This window comes from Gobius niger, assembly GCF_951799975.1.
Source record: "Gobius niger genome assembly, chromosome: 13".
In the NCBI taxonomy this organism is placed as follows: Eukaryota; Metazoa; Chordata; class Actinopteri; order Gobiiformes; family Gobiidae; genus Gobius; species Gobius niger.
The window spans coordinates 22,891,977-22,906,155 of record NC_136864.1 but is presented as its reverse complement, the minus strand read 5'-3'; the positions used below and the strand labels follow the sequence as shown (position 1 = coordinate 22,906,155).

The 14,179-nt window shown below is 42.3% G+C and overlaps 1 protein-coding gene across 1 annotated transcript in view; it reads right to left on the bottom strand.

The window, feature by feature from the left end:
* Positions 1-14,179, bottom strand: part of phlpp1 (PH domain and leucine rich repeat protein phosphatase 1) — a 67,921-nt gene that overhangs the window by 17,415 nt on the left and 36,327 nt on the right. Inside the window, exons 2-7 of the mRNA XM_079569109.1 lie at positions 12,745-12,941; positions 10,547-10,672; positions 9,552-9,700; positions 4,647-4,793; positions 1,345-1,572; positions 625-827 (exon numbers count right to left, since the gene is read on the bottom strand). Coding sequence (XP_079425235.1) covers positions 625-827; positions 1,345-1,572; positions 4,647-4,793; positions 9,552-9,700; positions 10,547-10,672; positions 12,745-12,941 — 1,050 coding nt within the window. The remainder of the gene's footprint in view (positions 1-624; positions 828-1,344; positions 1,573-4,646; positions 4,794-9,551; positions 9,701-10,546; positions 10,673-12,744; positions 12,942-14,179) is intronic.

Below are 14,179 nucleotides of genomic sequence, written 5' to 3'. Positions count from 1 at the left end.
TACTGCTTTCTAGTCATTTTTTGGTAACTCAAATAGGCCGTGTCATGGGAACTAAATTTGAAGTTTGATATAGTAATGAGGCACTAATATATTGCAATAAATTATATAACCGTAAATTCCAAATTGAAGACCTGACAACCACAATGGAGAACACAGTAATCTCCTGTTATGAGTACATATTAAAGGTGCACTATGCGACATTAAGACGTACTGGAGCAGCGTCCTACAGGTAAGTAACGGCGCTAGGCTAAACACCCAAGCATCTGCTGGGTCACTAAAAGGTAAAATACTTATTAATATCAACTTTTTGGTACATAAAAAGTTGCATAGTGCACCTTTAACATATGTTCAACAGTGCAAGTTGCAGTAAACACAATGAAAACCAATTTACTTTGCACATTTTTTTTTCAAGTATTACAAAAATAGAATAAAAAATGTGTAACAAATGCAGCCAAATGCGCACATGGTCATTTATTGAACGATAAGTCGATATAGTAATTATTATGACGGGCCTATTCTATAAGGATATAACCCTCAATTCAAACAGGCCCGGGAAGCCTCTGCCTAACAGACGCTCGAGGCACTTCTATGACTTCTCTGGACACAAACCCAGACTTGGCGTACCGTTGTTGGAAGCGTAGATCCCCTTGAGCAGCGTGCCCTTGGCCTTGAGGCTGTGGATGCGGTTCCTCTCGCAGTGCACCACCTCGAGCCGGGGGAAGACCGAGGCGTCCAGCTCCTTCAGCCTGTTGTCCCGCACGTCCAGCTGGGTCACGTGCCGCAGCAGGTCGGGCTCATCTGGCACCATCATCGCGATCTTATTCAGCCTTGCAAAGAGGACGCAGGTGCACGCATTAGGTCGGGCAGATGAGATGAAGAGGCACATCCATTCACATTAAACTCACTCATACAAAATCAAGCTATCTAATAAAGCAATTTTGTCTATGTGACCAGCTTTATTAACACAAATGTATGACTGAAAAGTTAAGTTTTTGTTGATCAATATGAGGATTGTCACAAAACTAAGATTTTTTGGGAATATAGACTAGATATTGTTGCTTCTATACAATCTTTTACAAGAATTGTAGGCTACAAATACAAGTCACGAGTTAAGAGACAGAAATGGAAACTTCTCTTTTACATTCTCTGAACAAAGTGGGAAACAGTCAGGTATTAACTGCTGAATAGTGCAAGTCATTCAAGCAGTGCATTTCGAGACATGTGATGGCGACGGTCAAAGCAAATCATTTTCCAAACGTGTGCCGTCTCGCGCTGTGACTTCCCCTCAGTGTTTTTGTTTCGGTCATTACACGTGTCACACAGAGTACTTATTTTTTTGGTTACCGTAGGTCGATGTGTTTGACTCGGAGCAGCCTGAAGTTCTGCAGCGTGAGCGTCTCCAAGTTGTTGCCGGCCATGCACAGTTTTTCCATGGAGGCCAGTCTCTCCAGCACTTGGGGTATGTGGCTGAACTGGTTGAACGAAAGCCCAAAGTATCCGAGCCTCTGGAGGGATCCCAGCTCGTTGGGCAGATCGTTCAGGCTGTTGCCGTCCAGCAGGAAAGTTTGCAAACTGGAGGACAAAAAGAGAGACCCGATCAATGACAACAGGAATGACAAGGGGGAATTAAAGTAGCGAAGGTATAGCGATTACCTAAATAGCTTTTGTGATTTGATAATTGTGATAAATCTAGCGCTCCTAAATGATGGTGTCATTTTAAAAAGGTCACCTAAAAGACGAACGTTCACAGCGTCAGTGCGTCAAACATCCAGTAGATGGCAGTAAAGGCATGACTGCCCTACTGGTCACTGAAGGAATTTATAAGCATGCCAGATCATTCCTGCAGATTATCTTCTGCTCCAGACTGCATACCTGGATGTTAGCATTCTGTCAGTCTTGACCCGAGAACCAGAAGACAACGTTTTTGAACCCTTCGTCTCAGCTTCACTGCTCCAGTGCGCTAACATGTAGATATTATATTCACTTAGCAGGTGCCTGGGTGGTTTTATATTTCCATACGGAGATTGGCGCGGGAGCCAAAACTGAAACCATTCCAAGCAATGTCATGAGGAAAGATTTGCTTTCCGGCCTGTGAAATCTGCTTTGCTCCATCCTGATAAAGTGTTTTCCCAGAACTTGGTCAAGTTTGATTCAAGCCAAATGCGCACACTAAGCGGAAGCCTCAGAAAAGTAGTGTCACTTTTACAACTGCACAAGAACTGTACCGTGATATAATGGTAACCGCATAAAATAAAACCCTGTCAATGGCTTTATTGAAGTGAAAACAGTACATAGTGATTATACAAAGGTTATTGCATGTCACGTATAAAGCACATATTGATACTGAACAGACCTATAATAAAAGCTGTATGGGCTAACTGTTTTCTGAGCCTTGGGGTTTATTTGACAAGACGCCACAAACTGTCGGAACTCGAACTCACGATGCAACTGACAGATCATTACTGCATGTCTCCCTTTTGTGCAATTTCGGGAAAAGAAAAGAATTAATCTAGCATAGCAAACTGCAGACAAGCTTCGTGACTGAGATTAGATTTGCAATCAATTATCTCAGATGACGTCAGACTCGAATTATTTTCTTATTTTAACCGAGCACATTTTCTCCAGTTTGGCTTTACCCCAGTCCAAAAGCTTCTGGAAAAAAGCTGTGAAAAAGCAACAAAACTGAGACGAAAACAATGATGGAAATGTGACAAAAAAGTGAGAAAACATTGACAAAAAAAATACAAAATTGTGACAAAAATTGTGATAAAAATTTGACAAAAAAATGACAAAAATGTGACAAAAAAATGACAAAAACGTGACAAAAAATTGCTAAAAAAATTCACGCAAAAATGACAAAAATGTGACAAAAAAATTACAAAAATGTGATTAAAATTTGACAAAAAAAATGACATAAATTTGACCAAAAAAAAGAAAAGAAAAAAGGGAGAAAAAAAAAAAAAAAAAAAAAAAAAAAAAGGTACAAAAATGAGTTGAATACCCAACAAAAAAATGATGGAAAAAAATCTGATGACGTGAGGAAAAAGATCCTCTCGGTTCAGGCGGGAGTTAAGAGGTTAATATGTATCTCCAATGCGGATTGCCTTTTGATAACAGAGTCACCAGTTGATCAGCAACATAATGAAGATCCGAATATGTGTTCCCTGGCCAGAAGTCAAGAGACATGTCGGAACGGGAGCGGGCAAAATGTCAGCACAGATGACCAGCGTGGTGTTGTTGTTGTTTGCTCACGTGTCAAGACCGCGGTTGTTAGGGCCATGTGCCTGTTGCTAGGTGACGCCCACATTTGCCTATGTAAACTCGGGGGAAAGTGGCAGAAAGGCGAAAGGGTTCAGTGGTTTGCTCTGCCCTGGCACGTGCAGCAGCAACAACAACAAAAAAAACTACCTGGCACTTGTGTCATTAAGAGCCAGTTTAGTGAGACATTCAGGGCAACAATTGTCTGCGCAAGCTGGGGCAAGTTTGTATGGGGTAAAAAAGCAGAGACATTTTTCATTGAAACAGGACGGCGCCAAAACTGCTTGTTTTTATAACAGGCACGAAGTAATGAAATTTCAAGTTAAGGTCTAAAAGCTTTTTCATTTTTGTACATAAAAGAATAACAAACAAAAAAAAGTGGAGAATACAGGGAGTGATAAAAAAAAAACCCTCAAATGGCTGTTTTTTTATTTCTATTTTTTCCGTATAGGGTTACAAGTTAACCTCTTACCCCTCGCCTTAACCGAGCGCATTTTCTCCAATTTGGCTTCACCCAAATCAATAAGGTGTAACGCCTCATTTGAAAGCTAAGGCCTACAAAACTCATCTAAGTTTTTCCCTTGCGTTGTTGCTGCATTTTTGTCAGCTGTTTTGTCGCACTTTTAGTTGACTGATATATCAGCCGGCTAATATCGGCTATCGGCCGATCTAGTGCCGAAAAAAGCCGATATTTCCGGGACCGAAAATGAGAGAGACTTCACGTTTTTTTGCATTGGAAAGAGCAAGTCAGGGCTTTAAAACGAGTCCTCCCACAATTCCCGAGGCCTCAGGGGAGGTGAGAAACATCACAATGAAAATTGGTTGACTTCAAGTTTGTTTAGTTTCACTAAACCTCCGTCAATATGGACATGCTGCATGTCATTTTGAAGTGCAGAAATTCAATCAAAGCTGGGACAGAAACGATGATTGGATCACCTAAAGTAATAAAATAAAATGGGCCAGTGCTGGAGTGGCCAAGAACAGGTATTTATGTTTTTACAGGATTGTAGACCAGACATTTGGAAAAATCTCGGTCAAAAAAATCGGCCGAGCATATTGGCAACGACCAGTTAACATCCCAAAATATCGGCATCGGCCTTAGAAGAACCCATATCGGTCAGCCTCTAGTTTTTTGCTGTATATTTGTTACGTTTTTGTTGCGTTTGCGTTCACTTTTGTCACCGATTTCGCGTTTTTGTCTCTCTTTTGCTGCTTTTTTTTTGCTTCGTTTCCATCCAAGTCAAACTGGAGATAATGTGCTTGGTAAAGGCGGCGGTTAAGACGTTAAAAAGAAGCGCTTTGGGCCTGACAAAGGTAGAAAAGCGCTATATAAGTTACACTATTAATTAAAACAATACATTTTTTTGGACTCCTCTTTCGTTACTCACTTGGCCATGGCTCCGACAGAGCTGGGGACCGACGCCAGGTAGTTACAGCTGAGGTTGACCTCTGTCAGAGTGTGGATGTCGCAGATGGCCAGGGGGAACTGGCCGAGGTGATTGTTGGACAAGTTCAGGCTCCGCAAACGGGAAAATCTGCAACAACAAAAAAGTGCGGATAAAAGCAAAGACTTAGAGCGTGTAAATGATGGAGAAAGATGAAGGGGGAAAAAAAAAAGTGTGCTTGAAGATGTAGTTGTAGGTTGTTGACATAAATATTTGAAAGAGAGGAGACGCTCATGAATGTATTAATGGCCTTCAGCAGCCGTAGTAGAGCTTTAAACAAACTGTTGGTATTGAACATGATTGCCCTTATGGCCACACTGGGTATGCACTGCAGAATTCCGTGCGTATACATTGGGAAATTAAAAAAATAATAACTGAGCAATGCTTTAGAGAGTTGTTTACACTTTCATTTCTATTGATGTATTTTTGTTCAAAGCCGCTTTCAAAGAAGACAAGCCTAAACTAGTGGCGCTCCTACACAAACAGGGATCACTGGGTTTCTACAGCTTCATAACAACTAATAGTGCACTGTATTTTATCAACGCTGAAACTCCAGGTGACTCTGCTCCACCGCGGCCCATAAACAAGCCCTGGCGAGCCATAAACCTATCACGTCCTTTGATTGTTGCGCAAACAAGAGCCGTGTTTTGCATCGAAACAGTCGCAGCGACCGGTGGCATTTGGCGCGCTGTCCCATGGCACAGCGGTGACCTTCAAAGTGGGCTTGTCCCTTGAGGGGGAGTGTGTAGATTTGGGGGTGGTGGGAGGGAGGGAGGGAGAGAGAGGAGGAGGCAGCAGCCAGGGCACAACAAAGCACGGCCAAGAGGGAAAGGACACCGTCTGTATTTATACGCTCTAAGACGCCGACATGCGACCTGCTCTCACCTGTCACATCCGGAAGAGCGTGCGATATTAGCCACAGCCGGCCCGTGACTGATATCTTCTGTATATACGGCAAACGGACGCAGTATATCAGCGTGATGGGAGAGGAGACGGGCGAGACGTCAGGGCTATTGATTAGGAGGGTCGACTAATTCAAAGTGAGGGTGACTCTGGCAGCGAGCAGCAGACAGGAAGGACATGGGGAGGAAAGGGGTGTGTGTGTGTGGGAAAATGTCAATTCTATCATTAAATCAGCCCACACAACTTGCTGAGTAAAGCAGAGGAGCTCCCCCCGGTCTGTGTCATGCTGGCGGTCTGTCCTGTCATGCCATTAGTGCATACTCGATGGCTATGGGTAATTCAGGTTAATGACTGGGTAATTAATACAGTGCTAGCTAATTTGCGAAACAAACTGTTCAGCTCCTGGGAAGATATAAGATAGATAACTCAAATGGACGCATCCTATACTCCTTTATTGGTTTAATTTGTCAGGACAGTGCGTGTTAATGAACGTACATGGGTCTCATGCCTATTGTACATGTTTTTTTGGTGGTAGGGGAAACCGCAGGACCCGGAGGAAACCGAATCAGACACGAGGAGAACGTTCAAACTCCACACGTCCAGGTGGGAATCGAACCTGGACCTTCTAACGGTGAAGCACGAACGCTAACCACTGCGCCACCATGCAATGTTAACATGGCATATTCAAAAGGCTGATTTAAAGTAAGTAAGTGTCGAGTAAGGTTGGGTACCATTCCTCCGATACTTTAATGATATTTGGTTTTCAATAACGATACCTGAACGATATTTTCTTATATCTATGCTAATTATTTGTCATTAAACACATTAATTATCTTTTTCCTCCCATTTAATTTCTTTCACATTAGCATCATTTATTTGAGGTGGAAATAAAAGAAAGAAACAAGAAACTTCCATCATTTACAAAAGGGCGGGAAAAAAAACTTTCCACATTTTTCCGTACTTTTTTTACTTTTTTATTTTTATTCTTGGCCCCCCAAATTTTTCCCACTTTTTTCCAATTTTCCCATGATTTTCCCCATTTTGTCCAAGTTTCTTTCCCCAAATATTTCCCAATTGATGCACCCCCCCACAATTTTTCCCCTTTTTAAATAGTTTTTTTGTGTGTGTCAAAATGTTATATGTGTTTCACTTTTTTTCTTAAAATTTTGGTCTCCATGAAATTTTGCCGTGTAAAATACAATATCTGAACTGAAAGTGCAAGAGGCATTGGAAAGAGAGAAGTCAGGACTTTAAAACAAGTCCTCTCACAACTTGGTGGCCATACCACCTTTGCTCTGCCCGATCCTGTCAGACCTCGGAGTGAGTGAGTGAGTGAGTGAGTGAGTGAGTGAGTGAGTGGTTGGTGATGGTCAAAGGGGCCGATGGCGCAAACTGGTAGCCTCGCTCCTGTCAGTCTACACCAGGGCAGCTGTGACTACAATAGTAGCTTACCACCATCGGGTATGGAGTGAATGAATAATGCGACTGTGAGCGTCTGGAAAAGCGCTATTTGAGACGAATGCATTATTATTATTCCTAGTTCCTAAGGGAACTGAGAAAAATCGCGAGTTAGTTTTAACCTCCGCAATTGTATTTTGGATCGCCGTGCAAAATGCTGCTGCTAGCAAAAGTATGCTAATGCTAACAGCAGCATGCTAATGCTAACAGTAACTGATCAAAGCTGGGACAGAACTATTAAATCACTTAAAGTTGCTGGAGTTTTTATATATATATATAGGATTATAGACCATACATTTAGAAAATAGATAATTATAGTTAGTTAATGCACCGTGTTACAATAATAACAGACTTCGGCATTCATGAATTTTCTTTATGGGATATTTAAAATGAAAATGATATACAGGATGAGGGCTATAACATATAATATATATGATGAATACAGGAATACACGCTCCTACAAAACTAGAACACATATTTTCCTTGGACATTTGTATAATTTAATTATATGTGTAATCGATTCAAGCGTACATTTATATTAATTATTTCCAAAACTCTTACACAAACAAGCTGCTTATTCCTTCATATTTGAGGAGGGAAAGCTCTGGATTAGCTCGCAACTAATGTAGGATCAAAAACGGCTAAACAGTCAGATTAGTGGGCTGGAGTAAGTGCAAACTCATTCTTCCAGGAACATCGGCGCTAACATTATAGGATTGGTCAAAACCTCCCACCCTTAGCTTGCTATTTCAGACCCGACCCTGATGTCCTCAGCTGTTTGGCGTGTGTAAACAAACAGACAAACAGTTTCAATATGCTTAGTTCATGCTGGGAGTAGTTCCCTTCAGTTCGGGTGACCTCTCTCTTTCAGGGCCTCGTAACCTAGACAACTAATTATGCAGATCTGACTGGCAAATCTCCCACCGGTTAGTATTTGGCTAAAGAGAAGAGAGAAAGAGAGAGAGAAAAACAACAGGGGAGAGGCATGTGGCAGGTTCACGCATTCCTTTCCACTTGTGAAAATAAAATGCACTACGGCCCCGTGCGAGCGCAAAGCTGTGTTGATACGGAACACAAGGCTCGCACCGCTGCCCCACTGCGAAAACACACACACACCCCCATTCATGGAGAAGCCATTCGAGAGCCCGATTGTTCCTGACTTCAGCTTTTTATTTTTTTTATTTTTTTTTAACTACATTCTCCTGGGGCCAGTGTTGAATTGCGGTTGCGCCTCATCCAAAAACGAGTCTATTTTTAACTACAATAATTCTCCCCATTGTCATTAATAACCTCTTTTCATTCGCTTAGTATTTTTTTTTTCTTTTGGTGTGGGGATCTTAAATGGGTGTTATTGCGCCTGGCCAGCAGGGGAGCTATTTATTATGATTTGTCCCACTGGCATCGGCTTCCTAGCAACGGCATGATCATATCAAGGATTAGATATGAAATGAATAAAGCGGTGCCAGTGCTAGGTAGGGCGTCATAAAATCCTACTGATTAGCAGTGAGGGACAGCCAAAGGTATTTCGCTGGCACACGCATTTCATAAAGGAAATGAAGCTCAAAATGTAATGAGAAATGCTTTTACTTTTGAACTTTAAGAACATGTTTTTGAGTGGGTACTTAAATGCTAAAGTAGAATTCTACAAGTTGAGTAGAAAGGGAGTAGTTTTTTTTTCTTTTTCTTTTTCGTTTTTACACCTCCACTAATCATAGCAGCAGCTCACCCACTCTCAAAACTGCAAATACCAATTTGACACACATCACATCCTTATAAAACTACCAATTAACAGTGAAGCTTTCTGGCAATGATCTACTGGCTGAAAGGCTTTGACAGGCATGCATGTGCACCGGAATACTAATATCAGCAGTACAGTAGACACACACACTCACACACACACACACACACAGGCCTATATCTTGGCTGACGGCTCTAATCTGAAACCGTGATAAGCATGCAGCAGATGGCGCCCACATTGGAAGAGTGAGCAAGCCAGTCCGGGGCACATTAAAAGCTTCCCCGTGGACATGCCGGGCTGTGGGCTACTTCGGCCCCTAGTTTGGCTCATAGCACAGATCTGGCTAGCCTCTTCGGGGTCCCGTGTGTCAGTGGAACACTTCCTAGACTGCTCAGGTTTATGGCCGAGCAGACGAATGCTAATGCGGTCCGGAGCAGCCAGCCGTGACCCGCTGCTTCCAGTCAGACCAGGCTGTGGGTGTTCCGCCTGGCCTATTATTCTGCACTAGACCAACCTTTTCTATTGTGGCCCAATGAAGCAAAATCGTCTCAAGTCGTGTCTTGCCCTTGACTTTTTCTTCCCGCTCTTTCCGTGTTGTTGTATAGCTTTGACTGCTTTCTAAAGTTTTATTATCATTCATTCTTGTTTTCCAGGGCTTTTGTTGCTGTCGATTAGGGTTCACCTTTGTAAAAGTTCTATCAGCTAAAACACATGTGTCGGATGTGCACAGCCAGTGAGCTGCAGCATACCTCTGCAGCTGCTGAAGCCGCTGGTCTGAAGGCAGAAAGTTGTGTTTGAGGTTGAGGTGAGTCAGGTCGTGGCTGTAGAACAGATTTGGGGGAAGCAGCTCCAGGCTGCAGCAGGACAGATCGACCGAGTTGATCCTCTGGGACACCATCTAAATGAAGAAGCACAGAGGATGAGGGAAAATGAGACGAGTGTTGAGGTGACAGCGAAAGACAAAGAGAGCGTGGCTTTAAACGGGATTATCTCCAGTGCGGGGGGGCTTAGCTGCTTTTGTGTGTGGCCTGCACTAGCGGGTCAAATGTCAGGTAATGGCCAATCTTCTTAGGATTACACAGTGAGAGGAAAGTTGCACTCGGTTGGTGCATCTCGCTAAAACATCATACTGTGTTGGAAAACGTGTGGACAGGAGTGAAGTCCATTTGAAATGACAAATGTGAGGCCAGGGCAAATTACTTTAAATGCATACGAGAACTCTGCAACAAACTATTTCTAAACTCCCGTCTAGCACCAACTTACAAAAACACAAAAACTGAATCTCGTATGCGAAGCCTGAGCACGTGTCATTTGATAGTCAAATGAACGGAAGTGGCCAATAAAAGTGTAACGTCATATCTGTTCATCTTCTGCAGAGACAGATAAGCGGCGGTGTCAGAGAGTGGCTGGAGGCGGCAGTGGGGCACGTGCTGCTTCTACACAGCCTGCTATTCTGAGTGGCCCTCTGGGTGCTTGTGACATACGTGTCCCTGTTAATATTTAGAAAGGAGGTTTTCTGGCTATGGCCTAGTTGAACAGTAAGTGGAGAGAGTAACAAGTCTTTTACTGTGCGGGATTTTAACAGCAAAGTAAACAACGCCGCCGTTTTCCGTCCCCTCAGCGAATGCGAGCGGTGGAATTCCATCGGCGCTCGCAGTCATGCATGTTCTGATGTACAACGCAGCTGACCCGTGAGTAGCGCCGGGGGAGCACATGCCCGCTCTTATTGCCCCTCACACAGTACCTTGGATGCGTGACGGTGCCAGCGCAGGTGCTCCGTGAAGCTGTCAAAGCTAACGTAGTAGGTCTGGCTCTGAGGACCCGCCGAACTGAAGGCCAAGCAGTGGCTGTGCTTCTTCACCTCCTCCACCTGCAGACACACAGACACACGGCGCAACAGAGCGTGAAACGAGACATCTCTCGGAAGAAAACTTTAGCCGAGAAACAAACAAAGAAAAGTTGACACATGGATGTCTCAATATTAGCTTCGAGCCGTACATATCCAGTCGACCAAAAGCATGAAGCAACTTAAAGCATTCATGAGTGCATGACACATGTGCGTGACTCGGACAGAAACAACAGCTTTTGTAACATGGTACAGCACACAAGAACACAGTCTGACCCACATTCTTCAACAAATACTTCCCACTTGAAATCAATGGTAAGAGATCTACACTTTACACATGACCTTATTCTACTATTATGTGTGTTGTTCTATGTAAAAAAATAAAACAAGAAACTGACTTGTGCAACTTGTTAGCATTATGGACACAACTCCTATACACTATGACATACTGAACACACAATGGTGGACACTTTGAAGTGCTAAATAATAGCTGCAAGTGAGTAGTTCACTGGAGGTCATGCTGGGAATCTAATGCTGAAATCAGGGCGTGGTGGGAAATGTGAAGTGTCAATTGGCAAATAATGGTGAGGGCTTTCTAAAGAAACCTTGGCGGTAATGCAGTGGCCTTGGCAGATAGACAAAGATCCATAAAGCAATAAAAAGGTAAAAGGTCATTTCTCAGGAATAGCAAACGAGCTCTTTTTCAACAGTTGAAATGCATTTTTATTACAGATTACACTGTAAACACAACTGAGTATTTCCTTATTTTAAGTAGAAAAAAAAAAAGAAAGAATGTTAAACTATACTCAAATATGGCTGCAAAGACATCTTTGCAAATGCCCATTTATGGTCATGTTCGAAACAGTCAGAAGGAAAACAAACCTTTCTCCACCATTACTTTTATAAATGCTAAATTATGAATATATTTTTCTACTAAATAAAAATACAGAGACATGCAGAGGAACAAAGTGCTTCAACAGCCCATGAATACTAATAAAAAAGGACAATGCTAACCAGGAAGTATCCTAATGTGTGCTAACGTTAGCGAAGCAATGCTAACGAGTGCGTTTTTTTCACTTCTACTGCACAATTTGCGGTGAAAAAACACCCACATGGACCCGATTTTGGCTTGACATTATTGGTGTGTGATAAATATGTGAATAGTCCGGCAGAAAACAGCTATAAAGTGTGAAAATTGTGATTCCCATGTGAGGTTATCTTCCCCCTTGTATAACGTGATGCTGTTTGTATCTATTGCAATAGAGTTCGGGAAATTCCACTGTTACCGTGGAAATCCGGCATCGTTGCAGCTGTTAGCATACATTTTCCACAGCTTAACATTAGCATAAAAAAAGTATAAAAAGTGGAGAAAAAAGCAGTGGAACAACTCCGTTAGCTGTTGAGCTACTACTGGCAAATCATACATCTAATACACTGTGGTGTCCAAGTGTTTTAATGTGAACAATAACTCCAGTATTTCACCTTTTAAAATCTTCATTAGTTTATCATTGCTGCTAATCCCATGATGCTTAGCGGTATGACATCACATTCCCGAACTCTATGACATTCCTCTGACTGAGACACAGTGTAGTATCAATAACACAGCCAAAAATAAAAACACACTGACTTTAAAATTGTTCAAATGTTTGGTTTTAGTCATGAGTTTCTTAATTTTAGCCTCACTTTAGTCCTGATTTAGCGTCCATGTAGTACCTTGAAATGTTTTTCATGTCCTTTTTAAATTTTGTTCATGTTGCCCTATTTGCAATGCTTTTCTTTGTTGAAAAGTTTGTATTACAGTGTATTAAAATTAGCTGTGCCATAAATTAACTCTCTGCTGAATACCCAAATCCAGCCTGGCGTCTACTGTATTTCAGGTTCACCTTGAGCTAAAATTCACAAAGCACAAAGCGTTGTTCAGTGTCCCACCGAAAGACAAACAGTTCATCAAGGTGAAAAGGACACATTTCACTATATAGGGCATTTGTGGGCGGTAATAGGGCTTTAGCATGGCAGATTTATGACTCAAATCATAAAACGGCAGACCGTAAAAATAGCTGCTTGAGATTCAGCTCTTGGGGGTGACTCAGACGTACCTTCCCTCCGATGAGTGGCAGGATGTGCATCTTGCCCGTCTGGCTCTCCTTCACCGAGGAGACGATGAGACAGGTGCCACATAAGATGACCTGTCGCCTGGTCCAGCGGTTCACTGGCAGTTGGAGCTTCCCTTTGCGCACGTTGTATGTGCCAGACAGTTGGACGCGCTCCGAGCTCTCCACTGTCTGCGGCTTCCCTGGAACGAGGCACAGAGAAAGAGAGAAGGTTTGGGTGACTGGGGTTGAACACTGATTTTGATCATCGGCGGCACACTACTAGTCGAGACAGTTATTGAATGTAGCAATGCATTTCTCACACAGTGAAGCTCCACTATAAAAATGAGAATGGTATGCATTTGAGAACATGAAAGTCTGAGAAAGCATAATGTACACTTGTATGCTGTATGGTTCTATTTATCAATGAATCAATTTGCTTGATTTATATTTGCTTATTCTGTTATCATACAGACCTACTGTACATTGAAGTATAAACTGAATCATCCCAATCTTTGCAAACCAAAGCATGTAGCCCTGACAAGTGTGTTGTTACTTAAAATAAGTTAATGCCAGAGCAAAAGAGCAGTCTCCCCTATTGACTTGATAGACATAGTAAACTACAACAGCAGTTATTTTGGTTTTGCTTCCTTATTCTGCCTTAAAGGTGCATTATGCAACTTTCTATGTTGAAAATAAAGTTGATACTGTATGTATGAGTGGTCAGCATGGCGTTTTTACTTACTTTTTACTCTAGGACACTCCAGGGTCAATTGTTCGGAGAGTTTTCACTGCTGATGGACCCTCTCACCAGAAAACCTACGAAACAATTGATCCTGGAGCATTGTAGAGATCACTGTGATAGAAAGTGAAGGCGGCCATGCTGACCACTCATACAGCCACTACAAAGTCAAATACGCACAAATCTATACATTTTTTCTCCCATAAAAAAAAGTTGCATAATGCACCTTTAAGAAAACATGCTAATACAACTATACTATAACAACTGCTGTATGAGTGTGACCACTGTGCAAAGCCTTCTCCAGCACATCCCACAGATTCTCAATGGAGTTAAGATCTGGACTTAACCATAACTGTCCTGTTGGAATACTGTATGCCTGTGCCATCAGGGAAGAAGAAATCCACTGATGGAATAACCTGGTCATTCATGATGGTCATGTCGTCAGCTGATCTCATCCTTTGGGCACATCAAGTTGCTGAATCTGGACCTGACAAACTGCAACAACCCCAGATCAGAACAGTCTGTTCACCTACCACCTGCCTGAACCAAGCACATTTTCTATTGCTTGGCTTTACCCAAATCTAAATGCTTCTTGAACAAAGCGTCAAAACAGCAACAAAAACAAGGACGAAAATACAACAAAAAAGAGCCACAAACAGTAGACGCAAAGATAGACGCAACAAAAAAGTGACAAAGAAG